The 18,356-nt window shown below is 45.7% G+C and overlaps 1 protein-coding gene across 5 annotated transcripts in view; it reads left to right on the forward strand.

The window, feature by feature from the left end:
* WRNIP1 (WRN helicase interacting protein 1) overlaps positions 1-18,356 on the forward strand; it is a 620,345-nt gene that overhangs the window by 295,738 nt on the left and 306,251 nt on the right. For all 5 annotated transcript variants that reach the window (XM_069613532.1, XM_069613530.1, XM_069613531.1 and 2 more), the window contains one exon: positions 14,307-14,518. In XM_069613532.1, coding sequence (XP_069469633.1) covers positions 14,307-14,518 — 212 coding nt within the window. The remainder of the gene's footprint in view (positions 1-14,306; positions 14,519-18,356) is intronic.

Raw genomic sequence — 18,356 nt, forward strand, 5'->3', positions numbered from 1 at the left:
CCAGCATCGGGGTTCCAATAAAGGCCCCCCTTATTCCCCTCCCTGTGTCCGTGATATATGATCCGCTCCTCTCAGCCATGAGTCCCCCCACTGAGTGTCTTTCGGCGAGGGTCCGCAAGCTCCTGCCTCTCTCGGGTGAAGCACTGAGGGCCATTCAACACACCACTAAACCGGCCTCCCGCCAGGCAACGCTACAACTTTAAATCATATCCTTTGAACAGAAACCTGCCAACCGCAGTAAGAACATAAGGTAACATGCGCTTTCCCCTAGTCATTAAGACCCCCCTGGAGGTTGTATGCGCAAATTCAGTATGATGGTTAAACCTTTGACACTTCCAGTGTGTTCATGTGGGGCCTCCACGGTCCGCTGGGGGATGTCTAGTTTTCTGGAACTTCCAAGAGCCCTTCACTTTAAGCTTCCCTTGGGTGAGATCAGCGCCTTGCAGGGCTCGGCTGAGATCCCGGTCGCCTCCGTTCTGGTCTCTGAATGTTCCCGCAAGGTCCCCTATCAAGTCACTCGTGGCTCTCTGAATGTCCTCCTCCGTATCTAGCTGGTACCGCTGACCCTGCCATTCAAAACCCAGGTAGAATGGGTGCCCGCAGTGATAACGGACCCCTTTCTCCTGTGGCCATCTGGTGATGGATCCGCATTTTTTCCTCATCTGGAGTGTGAGAGCTGAGAGGTCCTGATAAATTGTCACTCTGGAGTTCCCATATTGTATTTCTCTCAAGGTCTTCGCCCTTTCCAAAAGCCTGGCTTTGTCTCTGTAGTAGTGAAATCTCGCCAGCACTGAACGTGGGCCCCTTCTGCCCCCGCCCGCCTGATGGACCCTATCGAGCAGGACAGTCTCTCCAGAATCAGACCCCAGGACTATCCTGACTATATCCTGAACTTTACCCTCCAGGCCCGCTTGGGTCTCCCCCTCTGTCTCTGCTAAGCCGAAAATCCTCAAGTTGTTTCTCCTTTCCCGATTTTCCATGTTGTCAACCTTGAGTCGGAGATCCCCCTCATAGCGCTGTAGCTCCCTAAACCTTGCTTCCATCTGTGTTTCAAGGAGGTCCGTTGATGCCTGATTGTTCTCCACCCCCTCCATCCGGTCTTCCAGTGTGGAGACCTTGGCCGTGAGGTCGGCCAGCTTGGCACCCATATCTCTCCTCATACCTCTGATTTCGTCGAAGATCGTCTGGATGTTACTCTGGATAGTGTTCATGTCTGGGGCTGGCATGAAGGGGCGTCCAGTTTCCATCTCTAAATGCCCTGGCGTGTACTGATACCTCGCAAGGGTCTTTCCAACTCATGAGACTCCAATCGCCCTGGGTTGCTGTGGCTTTCCGGTGTGCCCACTGGTGTCCTCCTGGTGCCGTGGACCGTCTATACAGTTATGTGGGGCTGATATTCAGAGTTTTCTTCAAGTGTCCGGGGCGTGGGTTAATCCCTGGCCCCCGTTTTGCGAGTTGCTTCTCCGGCCTCCCCAAGTCGACCAGCAGTGGTGTGCTGATTGTGGGTCAGTGCTCTGGGGGTATTCTAGTGCCTTCCTAGTACTCCACTCGGGGGCCCGGGTGGTTCCTTACTAGTGCTACAGATCTATAAAGAGGATTCCCCTCCTTGGTCCGGTCTACTCTGTTCCCTGTGCCCCCTCGGTGTGGTGAGGAGGGGCAGTGTTGCCAGGGGGCTGCCTATGCCCCCCACCCCGGAGCTTGTCACTGCTTCCAGTAAGGTCTGTAAGGTCCCAGTGGATGCGCAGGTTCGGGCGGGGGCCCGCTAGGCCGGTGGTCCCCTGTGTGCTCACTTGGGTTTGGCTGCGAGGGTGGGCAATCGGGGCCACTCCCCAGTGATGTGGCAGGGTGGTGAGGTCGGGACTCCTTGTTTTGAGGGACCTCGTGGTATGGGGGTTAAGGATCTGCTGTCACCTCACTGATGGGGGAGGGGGGGGGCTCCCCAAGTGGCTCTCCGCTCTGGTGCCCAAGTGAGAAGAGAGGGGGGAGGCCCGGGCGCGCTCCTGCGTCAGCCTGGGTCTGCTGAGGAGACTTCTGGGGGGGGGCGGTCTCTCCGGAGACTGCGGTGTTGCCGCAACTGTCTCAACTGTCACCCCTCTCCAGGCTGCTCAGGGTGGGCCCCCACTGCTGGCGTGTGTCCCAGGTGTCCGCCTTGTGCATCCCGTGCCACAGGGCCGAGACATAGAATGTTGAAAAGGGGCCCCGGCGCACTCCTGCGTCGGCCCAGGCCGGCGCGTTTCTTCGCTGATGAGGGTGGGGGAGCAAGAGGGACCCCGCTTTCAGCATTCCCTGGATGCAGGACTGCAGGCGTGTGGCAGGCCGCACCAAGTCTTCACTCGCCGCCTCTCCCGATGCAGCCTCGAGTCCCTCCTTCAATCCGGAGGTGGGAGGGTGAGGGAGGGCCCTCTCCGCAGGATCCTCTTGGGGTCAGAGGACCCCATGGGGGGGCCCAGATCTACCACGGGATGTCGGGGGGGCCCCCGCTGAGGGTGCCACACAGATGGAGCGCCCGGCTCCGCCCCCACGGAGCGGCAGGCTGCTTCGCGGTCTTCGGCCCGTGCCCACTTCAGTGCCGTATGGGGGAGGGGGAAGCGCTGGGACCCGCGAGCAGCTGTCGCCAGAACGGGGGCACCCCAGAAGCCGCTCCAACGCCCCTAGGCTCCTCGTTGGGTCCCCCTTATGAATTCCGCAATTTGACGGGGGTCACGGTCCATTAAATCGCATTTCTCCCCAAGTTTCCCGATGCCATGCGGGGAGCATGTAGTTCAGGCAGCCATCTTGCCTGCGTCCCCTGGTGGCCTCAGTAGCCATATGAATTTAGCAGATCCCTCTATAAAAGGTCTTCAGGTGTTTCTTAAATTGGCTAGTTGATACACAGCCTCTGATATCCAGGAGAAGCGAGTTCCATAAATCGGGTGCACAACCATTGAAGCCTGCGTCGCCAATCTTTTTTAAGAGGACTCGCGGTTGATGAAGTGTAGCGCTGTTATGCGACCGTAAAGTCCACATGAATGGGGTTCTTTTCACTCTTGAAGAGAGATGCACAGGAGCTTTGCCTATAAGACATTTAAACACCAAGACGGAGCCGTTGAACTGAATTCTTTGTTCAACAGGGAGCCTGTGCAAGTTCCTCCGGGCCTCAGACACCTGAGATGGACGGCCTATCCCACAGACTACACGCACTGCTTCATTCTGGGTCACCTGTAACTTTCTTATATTTGCTTCAGAGGTGCCTACTAAGAGACTATTGCAGTAGTCTAATGTTGTGTTAACTATGGCTGCTGTGATCAAGGCTTTGTTTGCCTCTGAAAGATGGGGAGGATCTGCCATAGTAGATGAACATAGTAGGAGCAGGAGAACTTAAGATGGGAAACATGTTTCTTAAAAGATAGGTGTGAGTCAAAGAAGGCTCGTAGTGTTTTAACAGATTCGGAAACACGATGGCATTACAATCTACTACAAAACCTTTATATTGTGGGTCGAGTTTGTTTAGTTTTTGTTGAGTGCCAAGGATAAGCAACTCGCTTTTAGAGTTATTCAGAGCCAAGGAGTTGACGACCATCCATGTCTGGATGGCCTTACAACCTTTGTTTACTCTTGCTTATGTCTTCACTATATGCCCCAGATAGTTAAAAGGCAATCTGGGTATTGTCTGCATAGTTTGTGAACTGAACCCCTAGAGAGACAAGAAGGTCAAATAGAGGTTTGGAGTATAAATTTAAAAAGATTAAGGCGACAAGCAAGATCCCTGTGGAACACCACAGGTAAGAAGCGTCCTTTGTGATTGAGCACTCCCCTTAACCATATTCGCCTTTCTAGGGCCAAGAAAAGATTTGAACCAACACTCAGCAAGGTGGTGCATCTATACACCTTTGCCAGTCTATCCGTTAAAAAGGCATGATCGACCAAATCAAATGCGGAAGAAAGATCCAAGTATAGGAGGAGTGCAGGAGCCATGCCAAGTTTTCTTATCTGATTAGATAGTACTTACCCTTTTGGGAACACTGACAACCAGGATTCGTCACCATTCTTTCAGGCATCTATCAGATAAGCTAAGGGTTTTAGTGAAAGGTTGTAGGCTGCACCACCACATGCTGTAGCAGCTTATCCAGGGACCGCTTTGCAGGTACAGGTTCAGCCTACTGGCTCTGTACTTATAGGAATCATTCAGCACTTCAATGTTTCAAAGGGTGGTTAGGTCCCTGCTCACAAAGGCTTCCTAGAATCCTTCTCTTCTGGTGAAATCTGCTTCTTCTGGAACATAGCTACGTGGCATCAGAAAATTCTGTCCTAACATTTCAATCTTCATGGCGATTAGAGAAGTGTAGCAATTGTAAAGGAAGTCTAAAACTGTCCTTTTGCGAAGTGACCTGATATTTCTAGGATGGCTTTTTGTAGGCGTGCCATGTGGCACCAGTCTGCGGGGGCTTGACTGCTGTTATCACACTACAACAATTTTGATTATGCACAGGGGATTTCATGCTGGGTCACATTTAGCTCATACTCGGCTCTAGCTCTACGCAATAGTTCAAGGGGTCCTCGGAATAACCAAAGAATACATAATTAAACTGCTTCCTCCTCTGGCTTCCTTTCTAGTGCCTGCCAATCTTGCAAAACTGTCTCTGCAAAAATGTTCCAGATAAAATGATCAGAAGAGCTGTATTTTATGGCAGGCATCTCGCAAGTTGTTTTGGACTCCATCTCCCATTTAGGTTTTCACATGTTACCAATAAACCACCACCAAGTGATTCTAGAATTGAAAAGCACAGCAATGATCGGGTCTTCCCACGAGATATTGCTTTTCTCTGTATGTTATGTTACATTATGTTAATATGCTTTTCATTGTACCAGATTTCCCCATAGTAGTTTCAAAGCACCTATTGGGATTGTCTCTTTGGAGGAAACTAGATGAAGGGCTGCAGCTGCTGAGACATATCAGCTTGCTGTGAAACTTGCAGTGAAAGTATAAAATAAACTTACACAAGATCAGTGGGCCAAGATGGGGCCCCATCAGACCCTTTGAGAGCACTCTTCAAAAGAAATCGTAGCTATTTATTTTCAGTACAGTGGACTTTACAATCAACAACTCCAAACCCATATTTAGGTGCCATGTTATTCCGCCTGAATATAATACTGATTGTAAACAGTTATACACATAGTAGATCCTGTAACTGGGGAATTACAATTTACATTAAAAAAAAAACCTTTACCCTGAACACTGTAGGTGTCCAGAACAAAGCAGGCCTGTGATAAACCTCAGGGAGCCTTATGAAGCATCACTCAGTAATCACTGGCTTCTTAGTTAGATACAAATTGCCAAATGTAATCAAGAAGTTGATACATTTGGATGATCATCCAAGATGGGATCCTGCCCTTGGAGAACTTGTATAGTGAAACAAGGAGACATTATTTCTGCATATAGCGCATAGCCTATTTAATGTGCACTCAAAGTGCTTGTAAGGCATTCTGAATTCATAAGTACTCTGGTCTACTGGCCGAATCTGTAGAAATAGGCACCCTCGGATGTGGACTTCAAAGGATTAAATGAGCATCATCCCTTCCCTCAGTGTAGGGTCTGTCCCATCACCCGGATATACAATAATTCAGTGGACCTGCATTTGAAGAGCCACTCTGCACTTTCCTTTCAAACAACGAACACCCCCCTAAAAATAGAAACATCCTGGGAGTTGGTCTGCTGCAACATATCACTATATGGTCTTAGTGCAGTGGCCATCTTGGTTTTGAGCGAATTGGGGGTAGATCCTTGGGCCCTGGCAGTAATGTCTGGCAGAGACATAGGCATACTGTATGTACACCTGTCTGTTGGTACAGATAAGGATGGGATCCTGGAAGTGTCTTCTATTAGGTGCCCTGCAGACCCCATAATTGCTTCGGATTGCAGAACTCTGGGTTTGCCCTTTAACCTAATCAGATACAGGCTGCCTTGCAGTGTGACCCATATAAAAACTTGTGTGCTCCTGGAATAGTGTCCATGAACTGATACATTAAGCCCCCAAACCGGGATAATGGGCTAGATTGGGGAGGATTGAGAGGCAACAGAGGAGTGTATGAAGCCATTCATGAAGAGGTCGAATAGGCTAGGAATGTGAGGATTGGCAGAGGATGGGGGCCAGCAGAATGATGTGATAGAGAGCACTTGCTGATCTGTTCTTTTGGGAATAGCAGGTCATCTGGGTTAAATTGGGAAATGGGAATGTCGGGGTGGTCAATGAGGGGTCCACTTTATTGCAAGGCATTCATGTTGCACACACCCTTCTGGTGCCAGTAAGAGGATGACAGCAAAACTAGGGCAATGTTGCAAATCCATGTGTCATGTGGAGTCACTTGTGGATGGGCTCAATCATTTAGAGTTTATACATGTTAGATCTTCATGCATGTAGAAAGATAAGATGTTAGAGCTGTGAATACAATACGAATATAAATCCATACAATGGGGTGCTTTTTTTCCACGATTAGTTGTTACACAGGCGTACTAAAAGTAGCAGGAACATTCTTGACGGGAAAGAGAATTGGTTAGCTAGGAATAAGGTTGTGCGAACATGGCAAGGTTCACAGTTCTTCCAAGGGAACTGAATCTTTAGAGGGGGTTAGTTATTTGTTTGGTAGTAAACTAGGCCCGAGGCCAGGGTCTGATAAGTAGTTTTACAGGTCATCAGAGGTTGTATGTGACCGCATAAATTAGATTAAGCCACCAGAAGTGTGGGGAATGGAGATGGCTATCTATAGTTCAAGGAAAATCATGTTTAAGCAGATCTTCCTCTATTTGCTAAAATATGTCTGCGAGACCATGTTCAATCATATTTAAAGTTAAAGGTCTTAGGCCAGTTATTGCTAGTAATGACTTATGTTTTCAATGCTAATGTTTAAACCATGCACCAACATCAGGACCTACTATAACGAATCCCAAGAAGAGGTGCGTTTTGAATATGATCTAAAGATAATAATGAAGATGAGTCTGACCAATGAAAATGGAAGAATTGGGGAAAGATGGGATTTCTTTGAAGACGTTTTGTCCAATTATATTTGGAGGGGTGAGGGTAATACAAGTGTCTGGGAAAGTTTTAAATTGTTGCAAAAAGTATATAAACTTCCAACTGATCTTGTATTGTTAAGGTTGTTTTGGTACCAAACACCATCTAACTGTTCCCCCGGAGCTTTTGTACAACAAGCTTGTTTAATGTACAACTGTGTACTGTCTTCTTAAGTGATGGGCCGGTTTTGGGTTAAGGTGAGTAAAGGTCTACCCCCACAGGAACAGTGGCTCTACCATAATTGGAAGGGATGCAGTGTTACGCTCACTTGATATCCCCGGGGGTGTCTGGAAGACTCTGAGATCTGGAACCCTGGATGTGTAGTTGCCCAGTGCTGAATAATGAATCTGCAATGACAGAAGGGAGGATTTGTGATAAGTCTCTAATGGGTGATTCTCCCACCTGCCTCTGACTGATTCCCTTCCCACTGGGTTCTTTTCTCACCTTATTTGTAGGGTGAGCTATCCGTCCTGCGTTTCTTGTGCAGGGGCGCTTGATGTTTGTTGGCGAGCTGCCTGAGTTGCTTCACTGGTGCAGTACGCCTTCCTTGGGCCCAGGCCTACTGTGACCCCGAATCTGCTGGTAGGCAGGTAGGTTTGTTAATTGCAAGTCTTTGTTCTGTTTATGGTGGGAATTCGTTAATGTCTTTATCTCCTTCTTTTCAGGTGCGAAGGTCTTGATGCTGGCGTGTCGGATGGAGAGGCACATTTCTAGGTAAGAGAAAGCGCGAAGCGCAACGCCTTTATTGTCTTTTGAAGCTAACCTGTGTTTTCTTCTTCTTCTCCTCACAGGCTGCTGTGGTGCTACGAGTGGATGAGAGCGCGATGGAAAAACAGGCCCCCTGAATCCGTTAAGGTAGTACAGTGCTTTGCGGTTGTTTAACATTGAAAGCGAACCTGAATATGTCTCTTTTCCTTTGCAGATGTTGCTGTGGTGCTCCGGGTGGAAGTGTGGCGTAGTGCAATGGAATTCAGGTAAGACTGATGAAATTCGATATTTTGGAAGCACGCGTTCTAATATTGTTTCCCTTTCTCGTTATTGTAGGTCTCAATGTTCGAACAGCAGCTTCGCCGGAAGTCCTTAAGCTAGTACTCACAGGTGAGTGATGTTTCTTCTTCTCTCGGTTTCCACAGATTGCAGCCCTGTTGAGATGCTGAGTGCTCGATGGTGTTTTCTCAGGTAAGACAGAATAATCTTGTTCTTGTAGGATTACAGGAAGATGCTGAAGACTAGGAGCTGGACATGGTGAGCGTCACGCTCTTGGTTGCAGAATAACACGAAGCATGTTCTGCAGTCAGGGTGTGGTTTATATAGCCCAGGTAAAGGAGTACCAGGAAAAGTAGTTCCAGGCCTGCCACACCAAAAACACTAGACCGCATGGCTTGGTTCTTAGAACTAGACTGTGTGGGTGCTTCCATGTTGGATTTAAAGGCCCATGTATATAAATGGGACCTAGTTTGAACAGCCCTTCCTTCCTACACATGGGGCTCGTGCCAAAGGCGCCAGGACTGGCTCCAGGAGCCCTTTTGCAGTGGTTTTAAGGCCCTTAGGGTTCTGGTGGGAGCTTGCTTGTGGCACAACTTGTGCCCCCTCACAGTGGTCATGACATGCAGTAGCATCATGGGAAACTTGGAATGTTAGCCAAAGTGACAGTGGGCCTGATTTAGAGTCTGTCGGTCCGGAAATAATGGTGGCGGTAAATCCGCCGCCACCGTTGTTTCCGGACCGGCTGATTCTGAGTTCTGCAGGCGGGAGGTGTCACTCCCGTCAGGTCTGACCTGGCGGGAGTAATGCCATCCGCCTGCAGGTGGAAATGGAAACCCCTGCTCCGTCATCGACGGAACCAGTGTTTCCATTGTCCCCATCCCCATGGAGTCCTATTGGACTCCATGGGAATGGGGATTCAGGTAATTCCGCCTCCGGAATTACTGAGTCACCGGGGTTGTAATGCCCCGGTTATTCCGGCAATCAAGGAGGCGGAATGGTATTTCGGGTCCGGCGGCAGCCTGCCGGTTTTTCCGGCACGGCTACCGCCGGACTTGTAATGAGGTCCAATGTTTTTAAAGAAGCCACTAAAACATTTTGTACAATTGAATGATTGTGCATTTTTACAAACGTGAAAGCCTAGAAAATGAAACTATTGCCGTGCCTTGCAAAAGGCCCATTTAAGGATGGAGTTGGTCACAAGAATGCAATCGAGCTCCACTTAAAATTATGGAGTCAACGTCAACTTCCTTTTTTAAGAACTTGGAGCATTTTAAAAACACACATTTGTTGTTCAATCTTGTATTGGTTCTTTGCCTGCACCGGTGCCAGCAATTTTGAAAGTGCCAGGTTCAGTATTCATATCCCTTGCAAGATGATGCAATAAAATTTCAGCGGAGGTGAGCAACAACACAGATGTTACAAGTTCTAATAATTAAGGCTTCTTAGCAGAAAAGGCCATTCAAGCTGTTAACCATTGGTAGCTGATCTCAGATAGGGATGTACCTCCTAAAGCCCAGGTGGGAAAATACCATTGTAACAAAACATAGAATAAAATAGGCTGTGCTATGCTAATTGTAATAGAACCGCTATATTAGAAATTATGGACAATAAGGGAAATGGTGATTGTATGAACTTGCTACACCTTGTTCGAATTGAGAGTCCAAATTAAGGAGATCAGTTGAACTCTAGACCATGTCAAAGTATGGAACACAAGGTGAAATTCAGCATCCATGTGAGTGATTGAAAAATAAAAGGAAAAGAGCCTATAAAGAGGTTCTATCAAGTACTTTTCTGCTCGCTTGCAATTAGAAAACGAGGAAGGAAATAGAGTAGCGAAATGTTTGCCTGACCAAGACAATGTGACCAGCTAAGAGCAAAAAATTGATAAACTGTGTGCTCAAAGATGATATAATACCAAATTACTCAAATTGAATAAATTACCAGAAACCCAGGAGCTTTATTCTTTATTAAGTTTATTAGTGATAAACTTAATGCAGAACAAAAGTTCCATAACAAGACACTTGATTCAGCGAAGGAATTATCAGTCAACATTACTGCAAATGAACCAGGAGAGGGGTCATTTGTAAATGGTCAAAATTGGGGATGTCATTGTTAAATCAAGAATGGCAAGCAGAAGGCAGTGGTTGACGCACCCAACAAAAATGAGTCTATGAAAATGATGTCTGGATGAATGTTATGCCCCTATGAAGAGTTCTACTACTTTTTCAAGAAAGTCCTACCATGAGTCGACCTGACAACTAAGGATATAGCACACGTGGAGTTTCCTAAAGATGATCAATTAAACATCATTATACGCAATCTTAAGAATGTTTCAAATGAGCAAGCTACACTAGCAGCAGATAGTAATGCTCAAATGAGTTTTGGTGTTGTACCTATATGGCCATGAAGGGAAAATAGGGGGGTTCTGTGCAACAGTTTAATAACTTTTAAACTTCAACGAGATCAGAAAATCGAGGGTCCTTTGCCTCAATATCGGACACAAGAATAAGCTGTTGCAGTGGCATAAGAACTGTAAATAATAGATCAACCAACTTGAATTAAACAGGTTGCAGAATTGGTCCTGGGTTTCTTGGGTGCTTCAAACACACGATTCAGAGGTCCTAATCGACATTTACAAAATGTCTTTGCTTTCCTGAAATTTACAAGGCCGGAGTTGTGACCATATATTTAAAAGCATTTTACAGAATTATGGTATTATTTTAATAGATGTTTGTCAATTATGTGCAAGCGCTTTGGCGTAAATCGCTATATAAACCCAATAAACATAAACACTGCGTTGCAATGGTTTTATCACCTATCTGAGATGAGCCAGCAAAGGCGCAATAGGGAGGCTTCCAAGTAAAAAATGCCATGACTGTACCCTGAGAACCCAGCGCCTGACACACATCTACTCCCTGGACCCCTAGCACCTCACACTCGCATATGTGCGTGTGAGGCGCTGGCGCACCAGGAGGCCTGCATGGCATTTTTTAATGGGCATGGATTATAATGCAAGCGTGTTGTGTTATTACAAAGGTAGACTGGCATTCTTATGCAGTAAGTCTAGCCATTTCTTACTGTAACATTACATTTTGTATTGGGCATCTTTGATAAAACAAGCACGTTAAGTGTTATTATGAAGCTAGACTGGAATTTTGGTGCAGCCAGTTTGGACATGTTTTCGTACTGTGGCGTAAAGTACCCGTTCCATTAGCACTCATCTCAAGGGCTGGGATGGGTCTAATTAAAAGTATTTTCATTCCGTGAACGGGATGCCTCATCCCATTCGGGGAAGGAAACTGCTATTCAAAGATGGCCGCCATGGAAAGGGAAGTGGTGCTCCTGATTTATGGCGGCCTTTGGGAGCCAAGAGGAAGGTGGCGAGGCAGAAGGAGGGAGGTGGCTTGGAACACTGTCTGAGATTGCTGGTTTCTGCCATCTGAATGACTGGCTCCCCCCATCAGGGTGCTAATGTGGGATGCATTTTCTATGGTAAAGCCAACTGCAGTATGTTATGTGGGGATATTGCTATATATTGGTAGAACAAACATGGACATGTTTTCTTATAGTAGAATTATTGCCATTATGTGCAAAGCAGATAGGAGTATGTTCTTATATACGGTATAATGGTGCAGTCAACATGGAAATGTTTGGGCACAACCAGTGTGAAACATTTTTATACTGCTACATATTGTGGGCAAAGGCTAAAAATGTGTTGGAGAAATGCTCCTGTGCACTGTTGGTGACTTACATCTATTGGATTTTTTCATGAGTTACCCTTCAAATCCAATTGCAAACTGTTGGGCTTTCTACCAATATTTGAATCCATTATTTCAAAAATATTCTCGTGGAGGAATTCTTTTTAACCCCTCCTCCTTGGTTTGGATTCTCTTGCTATGCTTGCTCGCTATGGCATATCTGGGAGAGAGATGTACACCTCTCCACCTCTCCACTTTCAGGCCCAATGGCTGCTTCAATGCAAGTTTCAAGCCACTGACTTTGAAATAGGTAGCCACGATCTACCTACTTGACCAGGAAAACGCACCCTAAAAAATGGGAGTAAGGTGGTGTCAGAACTGACTGAACATCTTTTTTAATAAAGCAGTGCATGCGATTGTTAATTTAGTTTAGGGTGTTGTGCAGAGCTGGTCCTTCTTTCTTGTGGTGACCCAGGATGGGGTGGATAGCACTGCTGGCTCATCACCAGCAGAGGCCATCCCGGGAGACCTAGTGGTAGAAAGTTGGACAGATGTTGATTGAGACGGACAGTCCCAAAGGTGCAGGGCTCCTTTTCTGACGCTGTATGGTGACGAGGAGCACAGGGGAGAGGGCAAATGTCCACTGGAAGTTTTCCTAGTTTTTCAAACGTGGTGGGGCCAGGGGAGGTGTTCTAAAATGAAAACTAATCTTGCAAGGCCAGCTGTCGTCTGCCAGGTGCCCTGCCCCTATTCTACTCAACCATTTTGTTGCTGAGAAGAATGCTTGCAGTGAGGAGTCTGAGCACAGGGCGTGGCAGGGTCTTGTAATTGATTTTTAACAGCTCCATTTTTTTGTAGCTTTACATTGCACATAAAATGGATCATGGTCTACGAAGTTTGAGGAAAATTATCCCTCCATACTCTGCAGTTCAATAATTGGGTGGTGAGAATGTTTTTTTTTAATTCATTTATTTTAAGAATCTGTTAATTGTTGTAATATGCTATCATATATTAGTACCCGGCGAGGGGCAATCGGATTGTATCAAATAATCTGATTGGCCCTCGGCGTGGTGTGACCTGGCTGACAAAGACTCTCCTTCTGTGGGTCTGAACTCTGCGTGCCGCAGTGTTTCATGGGAGAAGGGACTACATGTAGTACCTTCTTCCCGACCCCTTGTGGCCATTTGTATTCCTTTTTTTTTTCTTGTATTGACAAACGGTTGCAACATCATTTCTCAACGCTAGAAAAATTACTATTAGTACCTGGTACGATGCGTCGGGGTACTAATAGCAATAGAACCCTCAGCGAGGGGTTATTACTGGTTGGTAAAGCAATAGAACCTGAGGAGGGGGGCATTATGATCGGGTAATGCCGCCGGGGCTACGTTAAAGCTTAGAATTCTCGCCCTGGGGGTATTACCTGACTGGTAATGTCCCTTTCCTCACGTTCTACTGCTTTAATAAACATTTCAGTACAACATTCAGTGTTTTCAGAAATCATTGACTTTTATCTAAACTGAAATACAATGTACTACCTCCTGCATCGCCGTCCAACCCCCGCCCCCCCCCTCGCAACCCACGCAGTTCTAATCGGGAAACTGCTTCCTTCTCGCCCCCCACAGGCATTCTGTGCCTTTGAAGACCGACACAAAATAAACTAGACCTTGTAGAAAAAGGAGTTCACTTCCATTGCGTTTTAGAAATGCAAAATATTTTTTCTTTTTGTGGAACTTTCATATTCATAATTGATTGTTTGGCATCCTTGTTTAAATTCAAATTTATCCCAATTTCTTCCAATATTAAAAGTGCTCACACATCAGTCCACTAGTGCATAAGGGGATTTAATTACAAGATCAGTGGGCCAAGATGGGGCCCCATCAGACCCTTTGAGAGCACTCTTCAAAAGAAATCGTAGCTATTTATTTTCAGTACAGTGGACTTTACAATCAACAACTCCAAACCCATATTTAGGTGCCATGTTATTCCCCCTGGATATAATACTGAATGTGCCAAACTAGTCTATTATTATCCGGCTGCTTTATGTGAGTTGTGTGCTTATAATTCCTATCTACAGCAGTTAAGTTTTTCTCTACGAAGCTGCATTCTGGTCTATAACTCCGTCTTTTGTACCCATGATCCTGGTAGGGCCCTCTGGCTAGAGCTATAAAGGTTAAGTAGCCTATTCGTTTCCAGTAACCGGTGCTCTTGTCAGTTATCATTGTGGTCTATTTTTGCTACATTCATTCACCATCACAGTTCATCTCTAATATTCCTGACATTGCATATATCTGTTGTGATTGTAGTATTTCTGAAGGGTCCTTTTTAGTCATCCTCTGTATTTTAAGGGACATTATCCTTCAGTATGGCTTTATTTCACTTGTAATCAAAATGCGGTTTGTATTTTATCCTCCAAATCTCGGGTTTGGATGATTACTTTTAGCAGGCAAACAGGCTCCAATACTTACAAATACATTTAGATACCACTGCGCAAAATGAATAACTTTTTCACTTCATCAAGGTAATAAAGCAACCTGGGGGTAACTAACTCTTTTTTGTTACGGTTTGTTTGCAGGATACCTGTGTACATTGAAGAAAAAGCTTTGAGCACCTTAGCCCACCTCTGCGATGGTGATGCAAGAATTGGATTAAACGGTCTACAGTTGGCTGCTCAAGCGATATTGGCAGTGGGAAAACAACCGAATTCGCTGAAACCGGAGATTGTTATAACGGAAGACCATGTAAAGGAAGGCCTTCAGCGGTCGCATATTTTGTATGACAGAGCAGGTGAGTTTCTGAAATTAATTTCTTGGAAGGAGAGAGCTGTGAAGCAAGATTAAACCTCTGCTGAGCACATGGGACTGATCTCACGCTTGCCAGAACTTTGTCACTACTGCATTCTTAGTAGCTTTAGAGGTCAGCCCTCGACCAAAGTCTATTTCTAAACACAGACGTTCACAGCCAGCATACTGAACACTTCATAAAATACCATATTGCGACTTGATCATTCCAATCCTAAAACACCAAAGTATGCACATGGAAAGCTCCCACGGTTTGTTAAGTAAATATTTTTTGGCTTCGAGGTACAAATGAAAATGTGTACTAATCCAAAGCGTCATCTTATGCAGAGTAAAAGAGCGGAGAGAGCATGGAATCAACTAACTGTGCAGTTATACATTTGTCCAATATCGCTTCAGATTTTTTTTTTCTTTTTTCAACAGCTATTGTGTACACTATTTACCTACTGGCATGTTATTTGTCGTAGAATATTTTGTCATGATTATTGATGTCCTGTAACTTTTCATCTAAGTTCTAGGGATATCCCTAATTCAGGCTACCAAAAACAGAACAGAGCATTGTTGAGACACTGCACCCCTCGAACACGCAGCAGGCTCCACGTCCTACAGGGCCACCATGCTTCATACCCCTGCCCCTCTCTGCTTAGACCATTCTTTCCAGGTTGTTGTTCACTTTGGCTCTCAAAACTTTTTCATTTGAGCGAAAAAGCCACTTCATTATCCCTTCTTTGGCTGTTATGCCAAATCGATTCAGCTTTATGGGCTGTCATTCACGATTTTTGTTTACAGTGACAAACTGCATAAACTTTAGTTTCCAGTACCTACATCTTGCCTAGTCAGCCATGGGGTTACTTTCTCACTGAGCCATCTCTACTGGGAATCTAGATTCTTCTGGTTTACATGATTGCCCACCCTTTGAAGTCGCACCTGTCCCGGACCCGTTTACTGTACCAAGACCTTCTTTGGAGGCAATACTCGAAGACTCTCGGATGGATATCCCTAGTCTTAAGACTAACCTGAACTGCTTTAAAGTTGAGGCTTTTTGTCCATCAAAGTAGATGTAGTTCTCCCAATTGAGAGCAAATTCATGAGGAAAACCAAATTGCCTTGCCTTTTTGGAGTGCCGCCGTCTGTCGTGTGGATACTTTTGGTCCCTTTTGAACCAGTAGCTACATTCTTTACACAGTTAGGCTCACACCTGTTTTGTAACAATTACTTCTTTAAAGTCCTTGATCAATACAGAAGGAGCTATGTGGCTAATCTCTTTGAGGGGTCAGAAATGAGAGGCGGACCCAAAGTTGTAATATTTTCATTATCGGACATGATGAAGTCCTTTCTGTCCCTATCCTAAACAGGTTCCTGACCTAGAAAACTAAAACTAAAGATCAGTCCGTGTCAAGTCGTCAAACTTATAAACTGTCCTTGTGTCCCAAAACATCTAATCTGACCCTCCCACTTGAAATGAAAAACCAAGGGTGCAAGGAAAATGTCGGAGTTATTTTTGGCACAAAGTGTTCATAATTAAAGCAAATAGATAAATCCAACAGAAACAGTTTTTTTCCAAGGGGAAATCCCTGGATCCAGTGGGTGATATTTAGGTAGGATGGTAAAAGTGTATCTTTTATACAACAGTTCCTTTGGTTCTTTATACTCGGTTGAGAAAGTTCTTATGCACATAATATGGTTCAGGATGTTTGACTCTTTCTGGGTTCCTTTGTACCAAGTTCCCAAAAAGAATCTTATTCAAATAAGAACTTCCACACTAGTGCATCAAGTGTCCTCCGCTCCCACCATGTAAAAATCATAATCCAAAAAGGAGCACACAGAGCAAGAAACAACGCTATTTATTACAGCACAAATCAAACAGAACAGTGGACTGGAACTGATTGATGAGTGTTAGGCAAAGTTTTTTTATGCAGTACCCGCTGGGAACACTACGAATAACTATGACTACAGGTACAGGCAACCCAACCTTTGGTATAAGCTTGTACTACACAGTTTTGGTAGCGTGTTGGACAGCCATGCTTTTCTCAAGAGGGGAAATGTAAGCTGTAGTGAAGTTACACAAAGATTCACAGTTACAGGTATTCAAATAAACCCTTACACTCAAAGTTTCTTGCATAAACACTGAGTTTCTGGATCAGACAAGGCCCTTTTGGGATGGCCCACAGGCACAACCTACACCCACAGGTGATTTCAGTAACAAGGGTGCTGGGGACATTAATACCTTACTGTTGGCATACAGAATACCCTCAATAGTTTGTAAAAGGCAAATGTTATTAGAACACAAGATATTACAAATATTTGTAAGCAGGGCAAATAATTTCAGATAGCAAGAGAAGAGTCATTCACTTCAATAGGCTAAGCCAAAGTCAATGGGCAAAAGTGTTGGTATAGGATGCAGCACTTCAGGTAAGCAAATGGAAAAGTCTTTGCACAAGTTCTTAGCAGTCTTTGATAAAAAGAATCGCCACATGTAGGGCCACAAGCTGATTAGAGAAGTTACAAGCACTTCCACAGTAAGAGGTAAGTTCTGTTATACAGTACCTTAGTAAAGAAGAAAAAGATGCAGCTGAAGACTTCTCTGCAGATCTCACTGTTCCTGGGCCTCAGTCGTGGGGACAAGAGGGAGAACGTCGGGGGACTCCTGCACTGTATTGGCACCGTCAAAGCTGGCAACCGGCAAACTCTACTTTCAGTGGCTGTTTCGCGTTTCTGCTCCTTGAAATAGCAAGAAGCGCGGTTCCTAGCTCTCAAGGAGGACTTTCCTCACATCTGAGGTCCCGCACTCAACTGAGTGGGGGGGGGGGGTTAGGCTTCATGGCTTCCAGAGGATTTTCCAAAAGCTTTAGGCCAGCTTACAAGCAATGCACACAATCTGGTGTCCCTCTCCCTGGCTCTAAGGTTTCCTCCAGCAACTCTGAGGAAATTCAACCAGCTCCGAGATGGGTGTCCAGGTGGCTTACTTGGGAGTTGATTGGCCCCACCAACTCAAAGGGAGAAGTCGTCCTTGCAGGGCTTCTCTGTCGATGCAAACTTGGTGATTCAGACCTGTAGCAGGGCTTCACAGAGCAAACCAACGGTCCAGGAGTTGCTGCAGCTGTCCTCTTCAAGCTCTTCTTCAGTTCCTTCGTCCAGTGGTCGACTCTGCCTTCCAAGCCAAAAGACTCACCTTTTATTCGGTTCTCTCCCATTCATTCCATCCTAGCTGCCACTCACCCAGCATGGTGGCTGTCCTTGCCGGACAGTCAGCCAGCCAATCATCCCAGAGTGCATTTGGGTCTTCTACGAGACTAAGCACTGGGAGTTTGGGGCACCTCCCTCACTTTCTACCTACCCCAGACACTCTGGAGCCAGAGGCAGGTTTCACTCCTGAAGCCCGCCAAAGGCGAATGAACAAAGAGACCAAACCTGGTTTAGCGCGCAGAGAAAAACTCTAGAAGGACCTTTCCACAAAGACCTGGTGAAAAAAGAAGACTGGACACCATTTTAACAACGATGGCTGGACGCCATTTTGAAAAAGAGGGCTCCTACGGTCAACGTTACCGGGTCCGCGAACGGTCGCCGTAAATGCAAACCATGGTAGTTCAAAACGAAACCACTGCCACTAGCCAGTCAATTGAGGAAAGTGTAACATTAAAGATGTTACATGAGCATTTAGACACAGGGGATCCTAAATAACCCCTCCAGCACTTTATTGTAAGATAGGGCGTGCTGGGTCTAGCAAGTACAATGCTAAGTAGAGTCAATTTCACTCTACCTCTCTGGGAAACAGTAGTTGATCCCAGAGAAGTTATTTAAACCTTGGGGAATCTAAAAGACTTCCC

The sequence above is a fragment of the Ambystoma mexicanum genome, chromosome 5p (genome assembly GCF_040938575.1).
Source record: "Ambystoma mexicanum isolate Mex_15411 chromosome 5p, UKY_AmexF1_1, whole genome shotgun sequence".
Classification (NCBI taxonomy): Eukaryota; Metazoa; Chordata; class Amphibia; order Caudata; family Ambystomatidae; genus Ambystoma; species Ambystoma mexicanum.